This window comes from Corythoichthys intestinalis, chromosome 13 (assembly GCF_030265065.1).
Source record: "Corythoichthys intestinalis isolate RoL2023-P3 chromosome 13, ASM3026506v1, whole genome shotgun sequence".
In the NCBI taxonomy this organism is placed as follows: domain Eukaryota; kingdom Metazoa; phylum Chordata; class Actinopteri; order Syngnathiformes; family Syngnathidae; genus Corythoichthys; species Corythoichthys intestinalis.
Genome location: NC_080407.1, coordinates 2,556,200 through 2,571,975, shown reverse-complemented (window position 1 = coordinate 2,571,975; position 15,776 = coordinate 2,556,200). Strand labels below are relative to the sequence as shown.

At 39.4% G+C, this 15,776-nt stretch overlaps 2 protein-coding genes across 2 annotated transcripts in view; one reads left to right on the top strand and one right to left on the bottom strand.

The window, feature by feature from the left end:
- Nucleotides 1–952: 952 nt before the first annotated feature.
- mrps33 (mitochondrial ribosomal protein S33) lies at nt 953–4,929 on the bottom strand. Its single transcript, XM_057853598.1, has 3 exons — nt 4,734–4,929; nt 4,425–4,644; nt 953–1,310 (listed from the first exon to the last, which is right to left on the bottom strand). Exons 2-3 carry the CDS (start codon nt 4,637–4,639, stop codon nt 1,205–1,207), a joined length of 321 nt encoding a protein of 106 aa, XP_057709581.1. The 5' UTR covers nt 4,640–4,644; nt 4,734–4,929; the 3' UTR covers nt 953–1,204.
- An 880-nt stretch (nt 4,930–5,809) lies between these two features.
- tmem178bb (transmembrane protein 178Bb) overlaps nt 5,810–15,776 on the top strand; it is a 142,552-nt gene continuing 132,585 nt past the window's right edge. The window contains exons 1-2 of the mRNA XM_057853597.1: nt 5,810–6,018; nt 6,109–6,778. Of these exons, the coding sequence (XP_057709580.1) occupies nt 6,397–6,778 (382 nt within the window). The 5' untranslated portion in view covers nt 5,810–6,018; nt 6,109–6,396. The remainder of the gene's footprint in view (nt 6,019–6,108; nt 6,779–15,776) is intronic.

Genomic DNA, 15,776 nt, shown 5'->3' with positions numbered 1-15,776 from the left:
GCTCAAACAGATTCAAATGTACAGTACAGTGTAATGTCCGCTTGTTACTTGTGTTTTGGTGTTTGGCGCCCTCTGCTGGCGCTTGGGTCCAACTGATTTTATGGGTTAGTACCATGAGTGAGCATGGTGTAATTATTGACATCAACAATGGCGAGCTACTTGCCTGGTATTTTTCAAACACTTTGAGAAAGTCTGAGACCCGGCCCATTAACGGCCTCTCGAGCAAGCTACGAAATCAATCGTCCAATCAGATTCATTTATTTGCGTGACGCTTAACGAGTAACGTCACTCTTGCGCGCCGAAAGTCTTCTCTACAACAACACAGATGGCGAACGGGAGAGCCGAGAATATGTTCCAATCCGCGGTAAAACCAGTTTTAAATTACCAAAAACACATCGAAACAAGTCATTGACAAGAGTCAACATGGCTCGCGCCAGTCATGTTGAATAAACTTCATTCTCTGCTCACGCTAATTACTTGTCGCTTTAACGACGTCACGTCTGCCCGTCGCTGTTTGGTCCACTCCGCTGTCTGTTTGCTGTGGCTTGCTCCGCCCTCGGAATTTGATCCGCCGGACGGTCGCCAGGCAAGCGAGCTACTAGTTTATTTTTTGATTGAAAATTTTACAAATTTTAATAAAACGAAAACATTAAGGGGGGTTTTAATATAAAATTTATAGAACTTGTACTAACATTTATCTTTTAAGAACTACAAGTTTCTATCCATGGATCGCTTTAAGAGAATGTTAATAATGTTCATGCCATCTTGTTGATTTAATGTTATAATAAACAAATACAGTACTTATGTACCGTACGTTGAATGTGTATATCCGTCTTGTGTCTTATCTTTCCATTCCAACAATAATTTACAGAAAAATATGGCATATTTTATAGATGGTTTGAATTACGATTAATTAATTTTTAAGCTGTAATTAACTCGATTAAAAATTTAAATTGTTTCACAGCCCTAAATTGGATCTAAAAGTACTTTATTGTGTTTCCCATGATTCAATATTTCAACAATAAACAACAGTTAGGCTGCAGTCAACAACTGGGATGCAACACAGACAGCATTTCCTTTCATTTTTGGGGTTGGAGGGCATATTCTGGACACTACAAATCGGTTCAGAAGACATGGTACAGTGGAATATTATTTAGAAGCCTCCTTAATTGTCCTGTTTTCAAAGTTCCACAGTGCCTAAGCATCATTTCTTCTTAGTTGCTCTCTTTCCTTCGCCTTTCTTTGGTACACCTTTTCCTCTCAGCTTCCTCAAGCGACGCATCTCCTCCTTAAAGTCTTCATGCTCATCCCTGAGAACACAAGTCAAAACCCATGTCATCAAAATTCACTGGCAGACTGCAAACACACCAAACAACAGTACTAGAGCTGAAACGAATACTCGAGCAACTCGAGTTTAAAAACTGATCCGAGTAATTTTATTCACCTCGAGGAATCGTTTAATTTTGCCAGCTCTAAGCATCACGTTTTGCCCGGACTACTTTTAATGCGGGACAACGCGCTGACGTCACGTGCGTAGAGGAAGAAGCAATTAAAAAAAAAAAACTTTCCGCTGCCGACAGCCGCTACAAACTACGCCGACGTTGCTAAAAACTTCGCCCGCATGATGCTAGTGTGGTAGCAGGTCGTGTCCGATGCCGTCTCATAGATATCGCATGCATTTAGGACTAGATGCGAAATGACAGACTCGGCCACGTCTGGGCAGCGTTAGTAAACAGCCGCCATCTTTAAGCAGTTGACTTCTCATCGCTAATAAATATAACGTTACTGTCACATGCTCACGTAACGTTAGCCCTTCGGAGGGCTAGGTTTCTTTTATGACCACTGTCAATGCGTGGCTAACGTGTCTTACATACAGGCTTTATTTAATCTGTAAAAACACAGCGCTGTAGAGTGATAAGGGTGTAAAATTAAAACATAATAAAGCTAACTGTCAGTTTTAGCTCAGTAGTCATTGCTGAATAAATGTGCTCTAATACAGCAGGTATCATACATTTATCTTGAACACTGCAAAAACTCAAAATCCTACCAGTACTTACAGTTTAGACTAACTTAAAACTTAACTAGAACTTAAAAATAGCTTGACACAAATGGAAACTAAATTGAAACACGTGGGAAAAACACGTAGCTTTCAAGTGATGTGTGTTATCAAGCGTAATTACATTTTTAGGTACGATTTATGTTGTTTATATATATTATATATATTAGGGCTGCAGCTATCGAATATTTTAGTAATCGAGTAATCGACTGAAAATTCTATCGATTAATCGAGTAATCGGATAAAACAAATATATTTTTAGGTGAAAAGCAATTATACATATACATGAGAAAACAAGACATTTCATCTAATCTTGAACCATTTTCAGTCAATCAATGTCTTTATTTTCGTTGTATATTGTTGAAAACAGCCAACAATTGCATCTCAGGTGTAACTAGAATTTTAAAAAAAGACTAATTCACTGCTTTCACTCAAAAAACTTTTAGTTCTTATTAATATATATATATATATATCTTACCTAAAAATGCCGTTACGCTTGATAACACAAATCACTTAAAAGTTAGGATTTTTTTCCCACGTGTTTCAATTGAATTTCTCTTTGTGTCAAGCCATTTTTAAGTTCTAGTTAAGTTTTAAGTTAGTCTAAACTGTAAGTCCTGATAGGATTTTGAGTTTTTGCAGTGTTCAAAATAAATGTATGATACAGGCTGTATTGGAGCACATTAGGGACCAGTGCTACTTGGTGTTTTATCCAGCAATGACTACTGAGCTAAAATTGATAGTTAGCATGATTAAGTTTTTATTTTACACCCTCATCACTCCACAATGCTATGTTATGTTAAAGCCTGTATGTAAGACACGTTAGCCACGCATCGACAGTGGTCATAATTAATTGAAACCTAGCCCTCCGCAGGGCTAACGTTCCGTGAGCTAGTAGCGACAGTAACGTTAATCTTATTTTTGAGCGCTTAGCGCTCTTTATTAGCGCTCTTTATTAGCGCTTAGCGCTGTACTGCTTTAAGATGGCGGCTGTTTACAAACGCTGCCCAGACGCGGCCGAGTCTGTCATTTCGCATCTAGTTCAACATACATGTGATCTCTATGAGACGCGCCAGACGCTGCCTGTTACCAATGTAGCATTGTGCGGGCTAGTATTTAGCAACGTCGGCGTCGTTTGTGGCGGCTGTCGGCTGCGGTAAGTTTTTTTTTTTTCCCTTCTTCCTCTCCGCACGTGACAGTGCGTTGTCCCGCATTAAAAGTAGTCCTAGCAAAACGTGATGCTTAGAGCTGTCAAAATAAACGATTACTCGAGGTGAATAAAATTACTCGGATCAGTTTTTAAACTCGAGTTACTCGAGTTGCTCGAGTACTCGTTTCAGCTCTAATATATATATGTATATATATATATATATATATATATATATATTAGGGCTGTCAAAATTATCGTGTTAACGGGCGTTAATTAATTTTTTGAATTAATCACGTTAAAATATTTGACGCAATTAACGCAGATGTCCCGCTCAGACAGATTTAAATGACTGTGCAGTGAAACGCTCACTTGTTGTGTTTTATGGAGTTTTGCCGCCCTCTGCTGGCGCTTGGGTGCGACCGATTTTATAGGCTTCAGCATCCATGAGCATTGTGTAAGTAATTATTGACATCAACAATGGTGGGCTACTAGTTAATTTTTTGATTGAAGATTTTACAAATTTTATTAAAACGAAAACATTAAGAGGGGTTTTAATATAAAATTTCTATAACTTGTAATAACATTTTTAAGAACTACAAGTCTTTCTATCCATGGATGGCTTTAACAGAATGTTAATAATGTTAATGCCATCTTGTTGATTTGTTATAATAAACAAATACAGTCCTTATGTACCGTATGCTGAATGTATATATCCATCTTGTGTCTTATCTTTCCATTCCAACAATAATTTACAGAAAAATATGGCATATTTTATAGATGGTTTGAATTGCGATTAATTACGATTAATTTTTAAGCTTTAATTAACCCGATTAAAAATTTTAATCGTTTGACAGCCCTAATATATATATTATAAAGGTCTAGAAGTTTTTTGAGTAACAGCAGTGAATTTTTTTTTTTCTAGTCACATCTTAGATGCAATTGTTGGCTGTTTTCAACAATGTACACCGAAAATAAAGACATTGATTGACTGAAAATGGTTCAATATTGGATTAAATGTCTTTTTTTCTCATGTATATGTATAATTGCTCTTTACCTAAAAAAAAAAAAAAAATTAAAAAAAAATAAAATAAAGTTTTATCCGATTACTCGATAGAATTTTCAGTCGATTACTCGATTACTAAAATATTCGATTGCTGCAGCCCTAAACAGTACCCTAAAAAGTGGGCTAATGCGTGCACATTTATGTATCAAAATTACCTGAACAGTCCCAAGAACCTCAGCTTTTGAGTCATGGCATAGTAGATCTGGTGTTGTGGGTACCAGTCATACACTTCCTTCCTCTTGGCCATCGGAGGCTCCTCGAAAAGTCGTACCACCTTCATCGACTTGCAATCGGTCGGACGTACGACATCCCCAAATATTTGAGCACTTAGTCGGGCCATGCGAAGTGCGTAGTTGGACATACCGGCCATGGTTGCTTAGCAAGAAGGAGGCAATGGTAAAATTATTCATGGCACATACATTAGTGAAGTGGGAATGGAAAATCAGCAAGATTGTTATTCTTACCTTAATCTCACGGATGTTTTGAAAACTACACGGCTGACTGGACTCGTAACCACCATGGAAGCATCATAAACATTTTGTAAATATCACTTTATGCAATAAAATTCCAAAAACAATGTTGGGATGGTGTCTAACCTTCACTGGAATAGCGAAACGTCGCTGTTCCGCTTGGTTCTGAGTTGTGATTGGATAGTTGCTGAGACTTCCGGGTACAGGATAAACTTTTCAGATTAAATGCCTCCTTTTTTATGTCGTCGATTGATATTTAGGTTATTTCAGATCATTTTTGATGAAACATACTTTTGGGCAAAAGTACTAAAGAACATTTTGCACAAATGTATGCAAAAAGAAGTCCGTCACAATTAATGTGTCCGATGGTCTAATTTGTTGAAACAAATGTTCCGCTTCTCGAGAACCCTTCAGAAACGTATATATAACAAACAAGCTAAATAATATAGATATGTGGCGTATGTATTTATTTAATCATGTTTAAAAAGCTCTGGAAGGTCTCTGAGTGTATACGTTTCATTTTTCCTGGCGTGTGAATTTCATTCGCCTCAAAAGCAAAACTGCAAAGCATTTCAAATTATGACCACTAGAGGGCACTACATGAAAACAAATAACGAACACTAGCTTTTTTAAATACTTTATCATGTATTGATGAAAATGAACTAGTCAAGCACAGTAATGTACTGAACATCATAACAATTCCAGGAACGTGAGCTAATTTGCATAATAGTACACCAGCCACCAGAGCGGATCATACTTTTTGCTACGAAATGAGCGAAATATAAATTATGTAATACTTTCACTTGGCCGAACATATGCTAACAAAAATAATCAAGAGATGAAGTCATTCGAGTAAAAACTATTTATGAAGCATTAATCATTTTTTTTAATGTCTGAAAGGCTGTTGTTTTGAAAAGCTCTGCTGCTAATATAATGACATCGACAATTAATATATTAACCACTGTTGGCACACGGCCTACTAGATCACCATTATCGGGACTCAACAAGAGTATTTGGTGGTGCTTTGAGGACAAGTGGTATTTTCATATGCTTCAGTCCGAGCCCCGTGCAGTAAGTCAACATGCTCTTGCTGAAAGATTGGTGTTGATTGGTCGGTCGGGCGGACGTACGGGCACGCTCTGGAGCATCTGCCGTCATCAGACGTGCTTCGGGGGGTGGGGGGGACGCTTTGCTGACTCAACGGGCTGATCCCTCCACATTCTCCCCACCCCACTGCACTCCCCGCCTCCCGCTCGCCACCGCCACTTGGCCACATCAGGTCTGAGCATTTGCATTCTTCTGCACCCTTTGTCCTAAATGGGTGTTAATGACGTTTTCTAATTGTGTGCACGTTACGTTGCCAAGGCAGATGCACGCTGCAGATTCCACTGCTGAGATGAGATAAGCGTCCTGCTCGTGCTGCAGGAGAAGAAGGACAGAAGAGGAGGGTTGGAGAAATCGCCGGATTTAAGGGATTATTTTTATATTTTTGCTGCACCCCCACCCCACCCCACAAAAAAAAAAAGAAAGAAAGAAAGAAAACGGTGGATTCCGATCTCCAGAGGTGATGTGAGGAGCCGGACTAGAGCGAGACGAGGGTGGAATCCGCAGAGGAGCTGTCCGTCCGTCGTGGTGCTGATGCGGCTGTGAGGCGAGCATGGCTGCCGGGAAGTTGCTGCTCTACGCCGGGCTCGCTCTGTCTCTCTGCGCCTTGGGCATGCTGGCCGTGGCGATGTGCTCCGACCACTGGTACGAGACCGACGCCAGGCGCTACAAGGAGCGTTGCCAGAGCTTCTCGAGCCGCCGCAAGGACCCGGGCTTCATCTACATCCCTAACAACAGTCTGCCGCTGCGGGCCGGCCGGAGCGTTGCGACCCGCTGGGGTGACAAGCTGCTCCTGGCCCGCAACCGGCGGCAGCTGTTCGCCATGAGCGCCGCCGACGAATGCAACAGGCAGTATAACTCCACCAACATGGGGCTGTGGAGGAAATGTCACCGGCTGGGGTTCGACCAGGGGATCGAAGATCTCATTCGAAAAGGTAGGACAAAGATTTTGAAGGTTGAACACATGGCCGGACGGCCCTTCCGGGACGTGTTGACATTTATCAAGGGGGCGAATCAATTAGCCAGCTCGAGTAACTGATTGTTTATTTCAGTCTTTCCCTCAAGCTTTATTGACAAGCAGTGGCAGTCCTTTGAATAGTGACCCCCCTCCCCCCACACAACCTAAATGTGGATTTTTTTGCAGTCTACTGGCAGGGAATCGAAATGCTTGTCACTATACATACACACTTAGTCTGCAATCACTGGTTTATCATTCACTGCCAGCCCAGATATTAAAACAAATTGTTACCCATAGATAGCAATAGACATCAAATCCATTTGATCTGGGACGCTCCCATTCAAAATGCATTGGATGCCTATCAGTGTCAATGGCAGCAAAACACATACTATTATTCACTGTTTGTATAGGTGTACTGTTTTTCCTCCAGCTGTCTTGCACAACACGACCTTTCAACTGCAAATAATGACATCACGTCAGGGGGCTTGCCAGCTCAACCACTAAGTATCACAATATATAAGCATGAAAATGGCAACATTGTTCAAAAACCACAATTTGGACATACATGACTTCAATGGGACTCAGTGAAGCTCATATTGGGCATTTTTCACTGGAGTTTAGAGCAAAATGTACAGTTGTAAATCCCAAACTGCGTGTTGTGAAGTGTGTTATGAGTTCCAAGGAATGCCAGTGAATCACAATGAGTCGAATTGATTATTCATTTACAATTCCTGTTTGTGAAGACGCTGGATTTTTTTTTCTTTTTCTATAGCTGAGCCAAAACAAATATTGCAATCTCCCTGCGGTTGCTAATGCTACAGAGGCAGCCTGTGTATTGTTTGGAGGACAGGAAGCAGCGCTGTGGTTTTCCTGATAGATGTTGCTGGAAGAAATCCAAGCGTGAAAAGAGCGGGGCGAGTCTGAATTGCGCTGCAGCTGTGCCTTTATGCCAGCACGCCTCACCGGCCTCCACGGACCGCCATCTGCAGTAATGGCCAGTCAGAGCGTGTACGCCGAGATCACATGAATGCCTCTATACACCAGTAGGAACCGCGTGGCAAGATCAGCTTGGAAAAAAAATATGTGATGATGCATCCGCGTGACAATGAAGGGTCAACAGGCCTGACATCCTTTATTTTCTACGCGCACATCCCGGTTCGCGTTTGGCATTGGGTTACAGAAAGCCACTTAAACAGTATGTAATTTCAATATCCACATTTGAAGTCAAGCTCTATTTAGTTCATATCTTACCCATTTTATATAGCTAAACATCCAATCTGTTATCTGTCAGATATGAATCACAACCCAGCTGGACTTATCACATCTCTGCGTGCCGATCAATTCTGATTCGCCAAAGTTTTTCAAGCGTGTGGCAAAACTGCTCGCGCATCTATTTGTCTTGACGCCTCATCTGTTCGTCTCCGTCCCGGATGGACAACATCCATTTGTCTGGGCCGGTCCGTGGCGTCTTCGCCCGAACCTTCCCGATGCGTCGTTATGTAGATTTATGGAAGTTACGTCCAGAGGCGGACGGTAATGGGTCAACATAAAACACTAAAACCTCACGTTTTTCCCAAGAGTTTTCGTCGGTCACATTAAGAGCGTAATGGCGTGTGCCGGAATGGATGGGTCGCGGGTTAGCCGACATATTTTCAAAGCGGATGACCGCTGCGTTCTTCCTGTCAGCAACCTAACATGGGCTGATCCCAAACAATGATGAATTGAGGCCATTAAGGCAAGCGCTACCTTTAGGACTGAGTGACAACATGCTGGCTTCACACACAAACTGTTGCACGTCTCAATTCAATCCCACACACGCTTCTCCTGGAAACCTGCCGCTTAAAAATAGAAAGCGAGACGTGCGTTTGCTCTCCTGTTCGATATCCGGGGAATTACTGAGCCCTTTAAAATGAAACAATATATTTGTGAGCCTAGTTCAAAGCAACGTCTGAGCCACTATTCAAACTTCAGATACATATAGCGATAGCGGGAACTGATATCGAATCTATTTTCACTGAGGAGGGGTTTGCAGCTATTGATCTATAGGTATGCGTCACATACCACTCAAAAAAATGGGGTGTTGAACTGACATAAAAAAATTATGGAAAGAATTTGCACCTGATAATATTGCTTTCCTTCAGCATTTAGTAATTGTGTCCTTTTAACTAGAGATGTCCCAAACAAACGGGATGCCGATCAATCGTGTCCGATGACGTCATTTTCAAAGTATCGAATCGGCAAAAAAATATCGGCCACGCCTTTTTTTAATATATACAGTGCCTTGCAAAAGTATTCGGCCCCCTTGAATCTTGCAACCTTTCGCCACATTTCAGGCTTCAAACATAAAGATATGAAATTTAATTTTTTCCTCAAGAATCAACAACAAGTGGGACACAATCGTGAAGTGGAACAACATTTATTGGATAATTTAAACTTTTTTAACAAATAAAAAACTGAAAAGTGGGGCGGGCAATATTATTCGACCCCTTTACTTTCAGTGCAGCAAACTCACTCCAGAAGTTCAGTGAGGATCTCTGAATGATCCAATGTTGTCCTAAATGACCGATGATGATAAATAGAATCCACCTGTGTGTAAGTCTCCGTATAAATGCACCTGCTCTGTGATAGTCTCAGGGTTCTGTTTAAAGTACAGAGAGCATTATGAAAACCAAGGAACACACCAGGCAGGTCCGAGATACTGTTGTGGAGAAGTTTAAAGCCGGATTTGGATACAAAAAGATTTCCCAAGTTTTAAACATCTCAAGGAGCACTGTGCAAGCCATCGTATTGAAATGGAAGGAGCATCAGACCACTGCAAATCTACCAAGACCCGGCCGTCCTTCCAAACTTTCTTCTCAAACAAGGAGAAAACTGATCAGAGATGCAGCCAAGAGGCCCATGATCACTCTGGATGAACTGCAGAGATCTACAGCTGAGGTGGGAGAGTCTGTCCATAGGACAACAATCAGTCGTACACTGCACAAATCTGGCCTTTATGGAAGAGTGGCAAGAAGAAAGCCATTTCTCAAAGATATCCATAAAAAGTCTCGTTTAAAGTTTGCCACAAGCCACACCAAACATGTGGAAGAAGGTGCTCTGGTCAGATGAAACCAAAATTGAACTTTTTGGCCACAATGCAAAACAATATGCTTGGCGTAAAAGCAACACAGCTCATCACCCTGAACACACCATCCCCACTGTCAAACATGGTGGTGGCAGCATCATGGTTTGGGCCTGCTTTTCTTCAGCAGGGACAGGGAAGATGGTTAAAATTGACGGGAAGATGGATGCAGCCAAATACAGGAACATTCTGGAAGAAAACCTGTTGGTATCTGCACAAGACCTGAGACTGGGACGGAGATTTATCTTCCAACAGGACAATGATCCAAAACATAAAGCCAAATCTACAATGGAATGGTTCAAAAATAAACGTATCCAGCTGTTAGAATGGCCAAGTCAAAGTCCAGACCTGAATCCAATCGAGAATCTGTGGAAAGAGCTGAAGACTGCTGTTCACAAACACTCTCCATCCAACCTCACTGAGCTCGAGCTGTTTTGCAAGGAAGAATGGGCAAGAATGTCAGTCTCTCGATGTGCAAAACTGATAGAAACATACCCCAAGCGACTTGCAGCTGTAATTGGAGCAAAAGGTGGGGCTACAAAGTATTAACGCAAGGGGGCCGAATAATATTGCACGCCCCACTTTTCAGTTTTTTATTTGTTAAAAAAGTTGAAATTATCCAATAAATTTTGTTCCACTTCACGATTGTGTCCCACTTGTTGTTGATTCTTGACAAAAAATTAAAATTTTATATCTTTATGTTTGAAGCCTGAAATGTGGCGAAAGGTTGCAAGGTTCAAGGGGGCCGAATACTTTTGCAAGGCACTGTATATATATTTTTTAAATTAAATCGTTTTCTCATTGTATTTAACGTTACAAACATAATATGTTACACTCATCCAGAGTCTTTAGTTTAGGCTTAAGGTAGGGTTATCAAATTTATCCCGATAACGGCGGTAATTAATTTTTTAAAAAATGTATCACGTTAAAATATTTAACGCAATTAATGCATGCGCTGCAAGACCCACCCACGCATTGTCGCGCTAAATCTGTAATGGCGCCGTCTTACCCATATAGAGAGATAAAAGGCAGCGTAATAGGCGTAGAGTGAATTTTGGCAGCCTTTGGAGCCTTTTTTTAATTGGTTAAAGCCTTGCAATCCCTCTCCCTACGATTAGAAATATAATAGGAAGCAATGTGGGGAAGCAAGGTAGCAATTGATCTTTGTCTTAACACCTTAAGTTATTTCCCAACGTAGAGAATATATACCAATTGGTAGCACTACGCACAGTCATGGTTCCACTTCCCATCATGCATTTGGGCATGGCTACAGTATAATTTACTGAAAGCTAAACAAATACACTAGATGGCAATATTTAGTCACAATATACAAAGTCACAAGTCTTTCTATCCGTGGATCTCTTTCACAGAAAGAATGTTAATAATGTAAATGCCATCTTGAGGATTTATTGTCGTAATAAACAAATACAGTACTTATGTACTGTATGTTGAATGTATATATTTGTCCGAGTTTTATTCATTTTTTTTCTTAATGCATTGCCAAAATGTATATGATCGGGAAAAATTATCGGGAATGATTGGAATTGAATCGGGAGCAAAAAAAAAAGCAATCAGATCGGGAAATATCGGGATCGGCAGATACTCAAACTAAAACGATCGGATCGGGAGCAAAAAAAACATGATCGGAACAACCCTACTTTTAACATAAAGCACACATGTCTAGCCAACATTAGGGAACATAACGCGAACATAACGCACTCTTGTTGAGCCAACATAAGGCACTCATGTTCACCCCAAAATACATGTTTAACCGACATTAAAGAAATACATAATTTGCACCTGATTAAATTGCTTTCTTTCAGTATTTAGCAATTGTGTTCTTTGAACATAAAGGACACATATTGAGCCAACATAAGGCACAACTAGGGATGTCAAATTTATCGCGTGAACGGGCGTTAATTTTTAAAATGAATCACGTTAAAATTTTTAACGCATGCACTGAATGACCCACTCATGCATTGCCGCACACAGACTACAATGGCGCCGTTTTTTGTATATACATAGCTAAGAGGCAGTGACGAGTAAAGTGAATACAGGCATTCATATGGACCGTGCTTTTAATTGCTAAAAGCTTTGACATCTCTTCCACAACAATGATAACTATTGAGGCGAGCAACGTGGGGAAGAATGACAGGAATTGATCTTTTTCGTAACACCCTGCATTGTACACAACGCAGAGAAGATATAGTATTTGCAGCCACCACACACAGTCATGGTTGCCCCACTTCCCATCATGCATTTGGGCAGAACAGTCTAGTCACTACAGTATCATTTACTGAAAGCTCAACAAATACACTAGATGGCAATATTTAGTCACAATATATAAACTCACATTTATCCTTTAAGAATCTACGGTATCCGTGGATCCCTTTCACAGAAAGAATGTTAATATTGTTAATGCCATCTTGTGGATTTATTGTTATATTAAACAAATACAGTACTTATGTACAGTATGTTGAATGTATATATCCGTTTTGTCTTATCTTTCCATTCTATCAATAATTTACAGAAAAATATGGCATATTTTAGAGATGGTTTAAATTGCAATTACGATGAATTAATTTTTAAGCTGTAATTAACTCGATTAAAAATTTTAATCTTTTGACAGCCCTAATTTTAACGTAATTGGCCGTCAATGGCATCAATTTATATATGCCTCAATGGAATCCAGTACATTGGAGAGTTAACTCCAGCATGTTTAGTGTGTCTAGCGGTTGTAAAACGTGGTTATTTTTTGCTCTCTGGCAACTGTCTGTGTTGAGAAAGAGTGTGTGTATAATGTAAACATGATACAAGTCACACACATGTGCTTTTTATGGAAAATAATTATTTTGTTGTGATGGTAATAATGTTGAGCTGTGGGTTTAGGCTAACCTTAATTTATTTTTAATTTTATTTAGTATATTTCAGTTATTATTATTTTTGTTTAAGTTACCATTATACGTATGTTCCAGTTTGTTCATATTTTCTGAAAAATAAAAATCCTGTTCAATGTTTTTTGTTTTTTTTTTTTTAAATAACACATTTTTGAGTTGTAATTGCAATACCGTGATTCCGTGAAACCATGATATTTTGGTTTAGGATTATCATACCGACAGAATATCATACCGGCACATGCCTAGAAAATATTGTAAATGGTAACTTTCATTGTGTTCTACTAGTAATAGTAATACGAGTTAGAGCAGGGCGGTAAACCGAAAATTTACCGTTACCAAAATTCTTCACGATGACCGACGTAATTTTGAACATGTCGGTAAATTCGGTAATTTAATAAAACAAGAAAGTATAGTCGTTTCATCCCGCTTTGACTCTGTGTTTTCGGCTATGTTCATTCCCCTTTAAGAAAGCAGTCAGTGCACTTACGTATGGAGTCAGGTGGTTTTCAGGAAGCCAAACAAACAGAAGACACTAGGCTAACGCTAGCGGCTAACGCTACAAGCAAACGTGATGGAGCCGGTGTAGGTTCACTATGCTCTTCCCCTCACTATCCACTCGCTCTCGCTATATGATTGGCCGAAGAGTTGAAATGCTCTCCCGTGAAATGCCTGTTTAAAAATGTTCCCGTTGTTACTTTTTGCATTCGCTTAAAAGTGCCCATTTAAAAAGGAAAAGCGATGGATGATACTACACACAGAGCGTATTATTAACAAATGTTAAAGTTGTATAATCATATAGCAAGAATAAGGAACGTGACTGACAAGCGAGTGGATAGTGAGGGGAATAGGATAGTGCGCCTACACCGGGCTTAAGGGAGTTTCGCCAAACTTTCACCCTACATTAAGTAAACTCTTGGGCGGGTTCCAGACTGGCTTTCACCCGCTGTCCTCCCTGGTTCTCACGATTTCAGGAGAGGATGCTTTCAGTGCTTTCTTCTGGTAGCCAAGCCACAGGCTAACGCTAGCGGCTAACGGTACAAATGAACGGATAGCGGCTCTAACCTTGTCGAAACGGCTGAAATTAATGAGTGGACTGGGAACGTACTTCATCCAGCAATCATTATGTCGTGTTATTTGGTATCTCTGTGTGCTCTCTTTCTCTGAAAGCTTTCATGATGGTGAAGCACTCAGCATAAAGTATAATCCAACTGTGAAGCCTACGGTATATATAATATGACGGTTTAATGGCTATTTTTCTGTATGTGTTTGCTTTATTCTGCCATCATAAAATCATTTCATTGGCATCAGAGCAATACAGCTTTAATCTGGTTGTGTCTGTGTGGGGGGGTGTATGTATTAAAAAATGTTCTGGGGGAAAAAAAACCTGAAACCTTGACGTAAACACGTGTGTTGAATAATTATGTCACAGCAGCCATTACCAATAAGTTGTCTGAAGTGTACTGTTAAAGCTGCAAGTCATTTGTGTTACAATGACATGTTTGCACAGTCTTCATATTGATATTTATAATGTTGTACATTTTTCAAGTCATACAAGCGGTTATAAATGTTCACACTAGAATTCTTATTGTTTACAAGATTTTTTTATACTTAATGTTTAGACTGCATGTGCAATTGTTAAATTGAAAGCTGGTAAATAAATTTAACGAGAAACGGTTCATTTGTATTCCATGCATTGATTCAAATTTTCAAATTATATAACCGTTCGTTTGGGCGAATTTATCGTCATTTATCGTTATCGAGGTAAATCTGCTCAATTTACCGTGATATGTACTTGAGGCCATATCGCCCAGCCCTAATACGAGTAACCTCTAGTTGTCTTTCTCCTGGTTAAAAAAGGTTACATTTTTTTCCTGATGACTTTGTAGACAAAAAAATAGTCACTAGCGTGTCACCTTAGTTGTCATTAGGGCTGCAGCTATCAAATATTTTAGTAATCGAGTATTCGACTGAAATTTCTATCGATTAATCGAGTAATTGGATAAAACATTTTTTTCAGGTAAGGAGCAATTATAAACATACATAAGAAAACAAGACATTTCATCTAATATTGAACCATTTTCAGTCGATCAATGTCTTTATTTTCGATGTACATTGTACATGTACATTGTACATTACAGAAGTGACTAGAAAAGAACAAAAAACAAACTTTTTTACCGTTTTCACTCAAAAACTTCGAGATTTTATTAAAAAAAAATCTTATTTCTTACCTAAAAATTTCATTACGCTTGATAACACACCAGGGCTGCAGCTATCGATTATTTTAGTAGTCAATTAAACAATGAACCAGGTAGTTCGACTAATCGAGTAATTGGATAAAGATGAAAAATTTAAAATACCTGAGATGGGCCTCAAACGGTATAAAAAAAATAATAATAATAATAATAAGGATCTACATATGTAAAATAAAACAAAAGAACACTTGGCTAACTTACAAAGCAAACTTCCACTAGCACTTTTTTTTTCCTATGCTCTTAACAAACGGTTCAGACACATATTCCCACAAAAATTGGCTAAATATACCTTTAAACTAAATTACGAATGCATTAAAAAACATTAGCGCAAACAAAAACCTAGCTTGTGTTGGTCTTAACGGGGAGCAGCTGGATTTGGCCATGTAAAATGAGGCAGACTAGAGGGCAGTGTATCCACCCAAATCAATAAAACTAAATGCAAACACTTTCAAAAACAAACCATTACAACGTCACTTTAATTAAACGAATACTCGAAGCAGCAACATTTATAATCGAATACTCGAGTTAATCGATTAATCGTTGCAGCACTAGTTGTCATGGTAACATTTCCTCCCACAATCACAAAAGGATGTTAGGTTCTTAATCCTTTGAATATTTTGACGGAATAATGTCAGAAACCTCTGATTAAGAAATGTGTGACGTGTGGGTTAATATGTATAAATTATGCTGTATATAATATGTAGT

What these genes read in the sequence shown, in the direction of transcription:
- mrps33 (XM_057853598.1), bottom strand. Translation starts at nt 4,639, where the DNA reads ATGGCCGGTATGTCCAACTACGCACTTCGCATGGCCCGACTAAGTGCT. An exon ending in AGGTTCTTGGGACTGTTCAG is followed by an intron (nt 1,311 to 4,424) that starts GTAATTTTGATA and finishes TTGTGTTCTCAG; the next exon opens with GGATGAGCATGAAGACTTTA.